The 9,479-nt window shown below is 47.9% G+C and overlaps 1 protein-coding gene across 1 annotated transcript in view; it reads left to right on the top strand.

Annotated features, from left to right (window-relative positions):
- Positions 1 to 8,834, top strand: part of nrap (nebulin-related anchoring protein) — a gene marked incomplete at its 5' end in the record, with an annotated part of 41,763 nt that extends 32,929 nt beyond the window's left edge. Inside the window, 11 exons of the mRNA XM_080541902.1 lie at positions 547 to 645; positions 830 to 934; positions 1,341 to 1,448; positions 1,842 to 2,153; positions 3,018 to 3,122; positions 3,623 to 3,721; positions 4,885 to 4,989; positions 5,888 to 5,995; positions 6,765 to 7,076; positions 7,438 to 7,593; positions 8,306 to 8,834. Coding sequence (XP_080398028.1) covers positions 547 to 645; positions 830 to 934; positions 1,341 to 1,448; positions 1,842 to 2,153; positions 3,018 to 3,122; positions 3,623 to 3,721; positions 4,885 to 4,989; positions 5,888 to 5,995; positions 6,765 to 7,076; positions 7,438 to 7,593; positions 8,306 to 8,686 — 1,890 coding nt within the window. The 3' untranslated portion in view covers positions 8,687 to 8,834. The remainder of the gene's footprint in view (positions 1 to 546; positions 646 to 829; positions 935 to 1,340; positions 1,449 to 1,841; positions 2,154 to 3,017; positions 3,123 to 3,622; positions 3,722 to 4,884; positions 4,990 to 5,887; positions 5,996 to 6,764; positions 7,077 to 7,437; positions 7,594 to 8,305) is intronic.
- Between the last annotated feature and the right edge of the window lie 645 nt (positions 8,835 to 9,479).

Below are 9,479 nucleotides of genomic sequence, written 5' to 3'. Positions count from 1 at the left end.
CATGACACACTGATAAATCCTTCAGAAACTCTGTCAGGTCTACATCGACTTCCCCAGCCGTCTGGTGCAACCATAGGACCCTTTAGCGTGCTTGGGAGCCTTCTTGGGACCCATGTTACCTTGCGGCTGTGGCACAGGAGGTAGAGCTGCTGTCTAATGGTCGCAAGGTCGGCAGATCGGCGGTTCGAGCCCCGACTGGCCACATGTCGAAGTGTCCTTGGGCAAGACACTGAACCCCAAATTGCTCCCAGTGAGCGGGCCGGTGCCTTGCATCGTAGCTTGTCGCCATTGGTGTGTGAATGTGTGTGTGAATGGGTGAATGAGAGGCCGTTGTAAAGCGCTTTGGAATAAGGTGCTATATAAGTGCAGTCCATTTACCATTTTGCTATGCATCTCAATCAGTTGAAGGATTGCTACATAGACATCCACATCCCTGTGATGTTAAAACGTTATGAAGGCCCACACGTGCTTATGACAAGTAATAATGCTTTACAGCTGTTGGCTTTAAGTCATGTGTTTGACTCTCACTTCTTTTCTCACCGACAGAAAAAATACCGTCAGCAGGCTTCCTCCTTCAAACACACGTCCGTGGCCGACTCTCCAGACATGGTCCACGCCAAGTACAGCAACAAGCTCACCAACGAGGTGAGAGGAACATGTAATACACTCTAGTAGCACTGTAATAGCACTGTAATAGCATGGTAATAGCACGGTACTAGCACTGTTATATGGTAGCACTAAGCTTCCAGTACATACAAGCCCTGGCTAGTGAGTATGTTTCTGGAACGATATGTTTTGTGTGAATGTCTTTGTAATGTCCTTCTCTCAGCGTCTGTATAAGGAGAAGGGGGTGAACGCCCAGCACAGCTACACCATGACAGCAGAGAGGCCGGAGATCACGCAGGCTAAGATCAACGCCGCTAACTTCAGCGAGGTGTGTGTGCCGTCACGAACACGTCACAGACGTCAATATGCAGGGGAGGCTGGCGGAGATAGAAATCCATCCATGGGATGGAATTAGAAATGGTACCAAACGCATGTTTGAGACCATTCCTAGTTCCATTCCATGATTCAATGAGCCAGTCTTCGGATTTCCACCTACACCAGCTTGTAGCTACATTGTTATGTTGATTTCTACCTCCACCAGCCTCCACTAATGGCAAATACACCACGAGTGTGATAGAAAGCACTTTAAATGAAACATTTGTACGACCAAGACATACATGGTTACCCATAAGTATTCTATACACAGCTGCATTCCATTTTGTGATGCTGTAGATTTTCAAATCCCAGAGTGGACTATTATACTATGTGCTAAACGTTTTGTTTTTCCTTCGCAGAGCAAGTACAGAGAGTCTTGGCACACGCTGAGAGCCCAGGGCTACAAGCTCAGCATGCAGGACATCCCCTTCCAGGCCGCCAAGACCTCCACCAGCATGGCCAGTGACGTGAGTACTCATACAACCACTTATAAAGGACATAGCCAGTGACGTGAGTACTCATACAACATCATTGGATGCTCTTTGTATGTTTCTGGGTGCATTGTTTTTTGTATGTTCTTGTCTTGGTTGTTTTGTCTACCAACGAGGACCACGTTGGAAAAAAGTGTTTCAGTTACGCTTTTACGTGCTATCTTCTGGGATGTACTGTCTGTACTTTTTACCCTAATAAATCAATCAATCAATCAATCAATCAATCAACTACTTATAATGGACATAGCCAGTGATACATGCATACAGGACAGCATCAGAACACATCTATCTATCTATCTATCTATCTATCTATCTATCTATCTATCTATCTATCTATAAGTCTATCTACGTATCTATCTGATCCATCAGGTCCAGTACAAGCACAGCCACGTGCAGGACAAGGGCAAGCACATCGGTGCCCGCAGCATCCTGGACGACCCACAGCTGCTCCACTGCATGCAGATGGGCAAGCTGACGAGCGAGCAGGAGTACCGCAAGGATGCGCTGAGCGGCAGCGGGAAGTACCACCTGACCCAGGACATGCTCCACCTGGTCAACGCCAAGAACGCCCAGGCGCTGGCCAGCGACCAGGACTACAAGACCAGGCTGCACCAGTACACGGTCCTGCCCGACGACATGAAGGTCCAGTGGGCCAAGAAGGCTTACGACCTGCAGAGCGAGGTGGGTTACGGAGGAGGGGAGGAGAGAGGGAGGAGAGGGGGAGGTGGAGGAGAGAGGGAGGAGAGGGGGAAGGGGAGGAGAGAGAGAGGGGGGGAGGGAGGAGAGGAAGAGGTAGGGGAGGGGAAAGAGGAGGTGGGAGAGTAGAGATTGAGGTAGGTTGCAGAGGGGAGGAGAGAGGAGGGGAGGAGAGAGGGAGGAGAGGAGAGAGGGAGGCGAGGAGAGAGGGAGGGGAGGAGAGAGGGAGGTGGAAGAGAGAGGGGAGGGGAGGGGAGGAGAGAGGGAGGGGAGGAGAGAGGGAGGGGAGGAGAGAGAGAGGGGAGGAGAGAGGGAGGTGGAGGCGAGAGGGGAGGGGAGGGGAGGAGAGAGGGAGGGGAGGAGAGAGGGAGGTGGAGGAGAGAGGGGAGGGGGAGGAGAGAGGGGAGGGGAGGAGAGAGGGAGGTGGAGGAGAGAGGGGAGGGGGAGGAGAGAGGGGAGGGGAGGGGAGAGGGGAGGGGGAGGAGAGAGGGGAGGGGAGGAGAGAGGGAGGGGAGGAGAGAGGGAGGTGGAGGAGAGAGGGGAGGGGGAGGAGAGAGGGGAGGAGAGAGGGAGGTGGAGGAGAGAGGGGAGGGGGAGGAGAGGGGGAGGTGGAGGGAGAGGAGGAGAGAAGGGGATGAATGCATGATAGTTTATATATGAATACTATATTCATATATGACATATTTATATGTACAGAATACATACTGTATGTTCATTCATAGATATTCATTTTACCTATAATATGTAATATGTATGAATATACATTCTTACTCTTATACCATTAATACATGTTGTATGTATATTCATATTTACACATACTCTCTCTATATATATATTCATTTTGTATAGAAACTTTACAAGTCGGACCTGAACTACATGAGGGGCGTGGCCTGGGATGGCGTGGGAGCGCCACAGATGGAGTACGCAAAGAAGGCCGGGGAGCTCATCAGTGACGTGAGTACACACCGGCGGCCATGTTCCCTGAGACACAACCTTTCTAAGTTATCTATGGCCAGGTCGGCATCTTAATGTGTTTCCAACAACCTACTTATGAATGTAGATGGATATGTGAATAAATGAATGAAGTGTGTGTGGCTGAAATTCATCTTGTGAAATGGTGTGACTCTTGTGAAATGGCGTGACTCTTCTGAAATGGTGTGACTCTTGTGAAATGGCGTGACTCTTCTGAAATGGTGTGACTCTTGTTGAATGGCGTGTCTCTTGTGAAACGGTGTGACTCTTGTGAAATGGTGTGACTCTTGTGAAATGGTGTGACTCTTGTGAAACGGTGTGACTCTTGTGAAATGGTGTGACTCTTGTGAAATGAGTGACTCTTGTGAAATGCTGTGACTCTTGTGAAATGCTGTGACTCTTGTGAAATGGTGTGAGTCTTGTGAAACGGTGTGACTCTTGTGAAATGGCGTGACTCTTGTGAAATGCTGTGACTCTTGCAGAAGAAGTATCGTCAACTGCCCGACAGTGTGAAGTTCACCTCCGTGGCCGACACGCCAGACATGGTCCACGCTAAAAACAGCAACAAGCTCACCAACGAGGTACAGGCTTGCTTTCAAACTCTGGGCTTCACTTAATAATAATAATAATTCATTGTATTTATATAGCACTTTTGCGAGGCTCAAAGACGCTGACAATATGGGAAAAACAGAAAACACAGAAACAACAAGCAACAGATAACATGAGCACATAGAACACAACAGAGTTAACGAACGGGGAACACAGGGTTAGGGGAGATGGTTAGGGGTAGGGGAGGTTGTATGCATGGGAGAACACTTGGTTGGTGCTATCAAATTACAACGGAATGTATCATTGGTATCTTTGCTACTGTATTGTCTATAATAAGTCACTTTTCTAGAATTGACCCAAATATGTATAATATGTTTGTAGTTTGTGGGGAATAAGAGGCTACAAAGGTTGAAATACTTTCCCTGGTTGCTCTAATCCCTGGGAATTCTGGGAAAACAGTTTGAGCTATGCCACTTCTAAAACAAAGTTGTTGATGTTCTGGGGGCGTTCGCAGTACATTATTTGGAGTATATTCTAATTACATCCAGTACTGATTATACTGTGTATCCCAATTTGTTTGTTGTTTGAATACGTTGGGTTAGGGTTATGGTAAAGGGTTACGGTTAGGGTTAGCCCTAACCCTAACCCCAACCATAACCCTAACTCTAACCCCAAATGAACCTAAAAAGTGAACCTAAATGAACCGAGCTTAACTGCTCCGCTGGAAAGTTAGAGAACATCTTTCCCCCGGGGTGTTACGTTCCTGATTCTTCCCCACAGGAATCCTGCTGATTCAGACGTCAGACTTCTGTCTCTGATGCTCTAGTCTGGTCTGTACGGAGTAGTGGCACGTGTGGCCAATCTCTGACTCATAGTAATTGTTTGATTACAAATCCAAACTGTTGGAGTATGGTATAGAGCTCAGATAATACAAAATAATAATAGATAATAATAATGCATTAGACTTATATAGCGCTTTTCTAGACACTCAAAGACACTTGAACTGAAAAGATCTAATGGAAATAGAAAATAAAAATAAAATAACCCTAACCCTAAAATAAATAAAATAAAGTATAATTGAGGTAGTGCTGGGGACACATGGGGAGGGGAGGGGGAGAGGGTTAACTGTTTTTTCAAAATGCTTTCTCTTTCTAGTACCTATGCTTATGTAAATGCTAATCTCTCCATGACGCAGAGGCTGTACCACACCGGAGACGCGGCGGCCATGCACAAGTACACCCTGCACGCAGACGACCCCGACTTCGTACGAGCCAAGATCAACGCCCAGCAGATCAGTGATGTAAGAGACTACGCTTTGACCTTTGACCTTTTCTACAAATCTCCAAAAGAAAGAAAATTCAGATTTGTTTTGTGCTAGACATATTTAAATGTACAGCTCAGTCCAAAGTCAAAGTACCGTAGGTTAAATGATGTTTAGAAGGATGAGCACACCCTCTACAAGTGATCTCTCGAGGCATAATGGTTGGATCTTCAGTATGGATGGTGCTGAACATGGATGTGACATTTAGCTATCACTTTAATGACACTGTAATGTGTGTGAGTATCTATTATGGTCACTATTTCCTTATAATTATGCTTACAGCAGTCAGTAAGCACTTGTTGAAGAATGAATGAATGAATGAATGAATGAATGAATGGACTTTATTGTCATTGCTACAGTACAGGTACCAAACAACGAAATTTAGGAGGGGTGGCTCCCCTGGTGTTAGGAAAGGAAAAAAAAAAAAAAAAAACTTTTAAAAAAATCACAAGAAGGGAAGGAGCTGGTTTACATAAATAAAGGCTATGTACACAATCCACTGTACTATACTGTACAGATAGTCGACTAGGGTTGTCATATTGCACAATAGTATTGTTTCACGTTATTTAAAGTGTCACAGTTTGCAGGCTTGAAATGTACATGTTTGTGCCTCAGCACTACACCTGATTTTTTCAGTCAAGCAGCTGCCATACAATCCGTCCAGACTGTCCAGGGCCCAGAACTTAGGTCTTTGCTGTGTTCAGGGCCTGAGAGGTGTAAGAGGTGTAAGAGGTGTAAGAGGTGTTATATCTAGTCTGGTTGTGTTATCATTAGCCTAGTTGTGTTATCTCTAGCCTGGTTGTGTTATCATTATCATTATCACACACCTCTCTCACCCGCCTCTCCTCTATCTCCCTCTGTCTCTCGCCCTCTGCAGAAGGCCTACAAAGCATCTGGAGAAGAGGTGAAGTCAGCAGGCTTCGACCTGCGGCTGGACGCCATCCCCTTCCAGACAGCCAAGGCTTCCAGGGAGATAGCCAGCGATGTGAGTTCACGCTTACAGGAAACACCCTCCTCCTCCTCCTCCTTCTCCACCCTCCTCCTCCTCCTCCTCCTTCTCCACCCTCCTCCTCCCCCTCCTCCTCCTCCTCCTCCCCCCCTCCTCCTCCTCCTCCTCCTTCTCCACCCTCCTCCTCCTCCTCCCCCTCCTCCTCCTCCTTCTCCTCCTCCTCCTCCTCTTCCTCCACCCTCCTCCACCCTCCTCCTTCTAACCAGTCAAATTGAACACAGAACTGTGCGGGTGTCGTTGTGGTTGAGTGGTTATGTTTTTTACGATCGAAGCGCACAAGTGTTTTTCCCCAGGGTACTATACTATTTGGTACTATACAAAGGGGGATGTAACTGACATTTTTACATTTACATTTGTGGCATTTAGCAGACGCCTTATTCCAAAGCGATTTACGGTCAATCCATTTGACTAAGCAAGTGAATCATCAATCCACCAGTCGTAGCAGGAAGAGTAATCTAGCTCAGGCCATCGGCAGTCTCAGTGATAGAAGGAAAGAAATGAAAAAAAAAAAAATATATATATTGTTTATTTGTTTATTGTTTTTATATAGACACTGGAGAAACAGAGTAACAGTACAAGGGGGGCAGTAGAAGTCTTAGGGGACACAGTAAAGGGGAAAAGCGGGTGTCTCAGGAGACACAGTGCTGGGGGGTAGTAGATGTCTCAGGAGACACAGTGCTGGGGGGTAGTAGATGTCTCAGGAGGAGCACTGGTATATAACAAGTTTTGCCTTTCGCTCCACCAGTTCCGCTACAAGGAGGCCTTCGCCAAGGAGAAGGGCCACCAGGTGGGCCTGCTCTGCGTTCAGGACGACCCCAAGATGGTGCACTCCATGGCCGCCAACAAGCTCCAGAGCAGCCTGGAGTACAAGAGGCAGTCCAAGGAGGGGCGCTCCCAGTTCAAGATGCACAGCGACCAGCCCGAGTTCCAGCAGGCCAAGAAGAGCCAGGCCCTGGTCAGCAACACGGCCTACCGGACCAAACTCCACGACTACACCTGCGACACGGAGCAGCTCAACATGAAACACGCCAAGCAGGCCTACAAGCTGCAGAGTGACGTGAGTGGAGTGGAAGGCAAGGGTGGGAGGGGGGTTGTGTTGGGTATCTGGTGTGTTGTGTCTTGTGTGTGTGTGTGTCTTCTGTGTGTGTGTGAGTGTATGAGAGAGTGTGTGTGAGTGTGTGTGAGTGTGTGTCTTGTGTGTGTGTGTGTGTGTGTGTGTTGGGTGGGGTGGCTTAGTAAATCAGAGATAATGGTATAATCAAGTCACCACAAAGAGACACTGTGGTGGTCGGTTACAAATTCAAATACAGCGAAAATTCCGTGTCATATGTGCACAGTGTAAATGGAATATAATTGACTCCATTCTTAGAAAGTAGAACTGAGTTTTGGGTGTTTGGGGGTCCTTCCTTCCACGGCAGGTGAACTACAAGGCGGACCTGAACTGGATCCGGGGCGCGGGCTGGACCCCCCCAGGGTCCCACAGGGTGGAGATGGCCCGGAGGGCGGCGGAGCTGGGCCTGGGGGAGGGCGTGAGCACCGACGAGGCCATCGCCAAGTACCAACTCATGATGATGGTGAGAGAGACTCTTCTTCTTGTTCTTCTTCTTCTTCTACTTCTTCTTCTTCTTCTTCTTCTCCTTCTTCTTCTTCTTCTACTTCTTCTTCTTCTTCTTCTTCTTCTTCTTCTGCTTCTTCTTCTTCTTCTACTTCTTCTTCTTCTTCTTCTTCTTCTTATTATTATAGATCCCACAACTGCTTTGGCATCACTGTATTCCCCTTTCATGCCAATTTTAAGCCATTTGAATTTAATTTAATTGATGGAGAGAGACTGTAGTTTAGTTAGTAACAGTCCAATTACTACTCCTGGTATATATTTAGTAATTGCTATTATTTAATATTTCATTTCAGTTTTATGTGATATTTTTATGTCCTGTAGTTCTGTTTACCTGCCCAGGGACTGCTGATGCAATTTAGCTACCCAACTAATTCAGGGAGAATCAATGACTTCCATTGTCCATTGTCCCTTTTAAATAAACGAATAAATAAATAAAAATAACTGACTAATTCCACTCTCTCTCTCCCCCCCTCTCTCTCTCCCCCCCCTCTCTCTCTCTCCCCCCCCGCCCCTCTCTCTCTCTCCCCCCCCGCCCCCCTCTCTCTCCCCTCACCCCCCCCTCTCCTTCCCACCTCCCTCTCCCCCCTCCCCCCCTCTCACTCTCTCCCCTCGCCCCCCCCTCTCCCCCCCCTTCTCTCCCCCCCTCCCCCCGCCCCCTCCCCGTCCCACAGATCCAGCGCCAGCAGCTGATGGAGGAGCAGCAGCAGCAGCAGCAGCAGTCAGAGCAGACGGAGACCAGCGTGATCCAGCAGCAGGGCGTCAACCTGGACGCCATGGAGGTCCTGCAGGTGAAGAGGAAGAAGACCATCCAGACGGTGAGGAAGGCCACCACCACCACCTCCTCCTCCTCGTCCAGCCAGAGCACCGTCAAGATGTCCTCCATGTCCTCAGCATCAGCCTCGGCCTCTTCCTCTGCGATCACGTCAGCGTCTGCGTCTTCCTCGGCGGTCGAGAACACGGTGAAGTCGTCCACGTCTTCCTCGGCGACCGAGAACACGGTGAAGTCGTCCGCGATCAGTAGCGCTTCGGCTTCGGCGATAGAAAGCGCGTAGGTAGATAACTTTGGGGTGAAATTTGGCGTGACGCTTCGGAGAGGGTTGGGTGGATAATGCTTTGACTTTCACACTTCTGGTTAGCTTCTGGTATTTATTTTATTTATTAGCTGGTACGCAGTACTCAAGTTGTAAAAGAAAATTCAGGGGGGATGGTGGATTTTATCATGGGACAATTTTTGCATCCCCACAGCGTCAGTGACTTCAGTGTCAGTGACTTGGTAGAAATGTCATTGCATGTGTGCGTGCCCCCCCCCCCCCCCCTCGCCCATAGTATTTTACTCAATATGCGCAAAACAAAATGTTGAAATAGCAGTAATACCACATTCATTGATAAAATTACATAAGGGATGGAAAGGGGGGATGGCAGTTTTAGAACAGGGATGATTTTGACTGTTTTTATTTCAGGGGGGGATGCCATCCCCCCTCAACTCGAGTGCTGCTGGTACCTGCTTGGAAGATTTAAACACAATCGGTCGTTGTAATTGATTTGTAATTACCGTTTTTTTCTCATGTAATTACTACCGTACAGTTTCCAGTGAATGCTGATCTCTCGATCGAACTTCATTCTCTTTTAGCAGTGGTTCTCAAACCTCTCCTCGGGGACCCCCAGCCGCTCCACATATTTGATCATAACCCCACCAATCATAATTGCTTTGTACTTGATTAGTTGAATCAGGTGTGCTGGTGGTGGAACAGATCAAATGTGGAGCGGCTGGGGGTCCCCTAGGAGAGGTTTGAGAACCACTGTCTTATAGTATTGCAACAGATATTGTCTCAAATAATCGCTGGG

This window comes from Nansenia antarctica (assembly GCF_963989245.1).
Source record: "Nansenia antarctica genome assembly, chromosome: 11".
Classification (NCBI taxonomy): Eukaryota; Metazoa; Chordata; class Actinopteri; order Argentiniformes; family Microstomatidae; genus Nansenia; species Nansenia antarctica.
The sequence above is the reverse complement of the archived record's forward strand: the minus strand, read 5'-3'. Positions and strand labels throughout refer to the sequence as shown.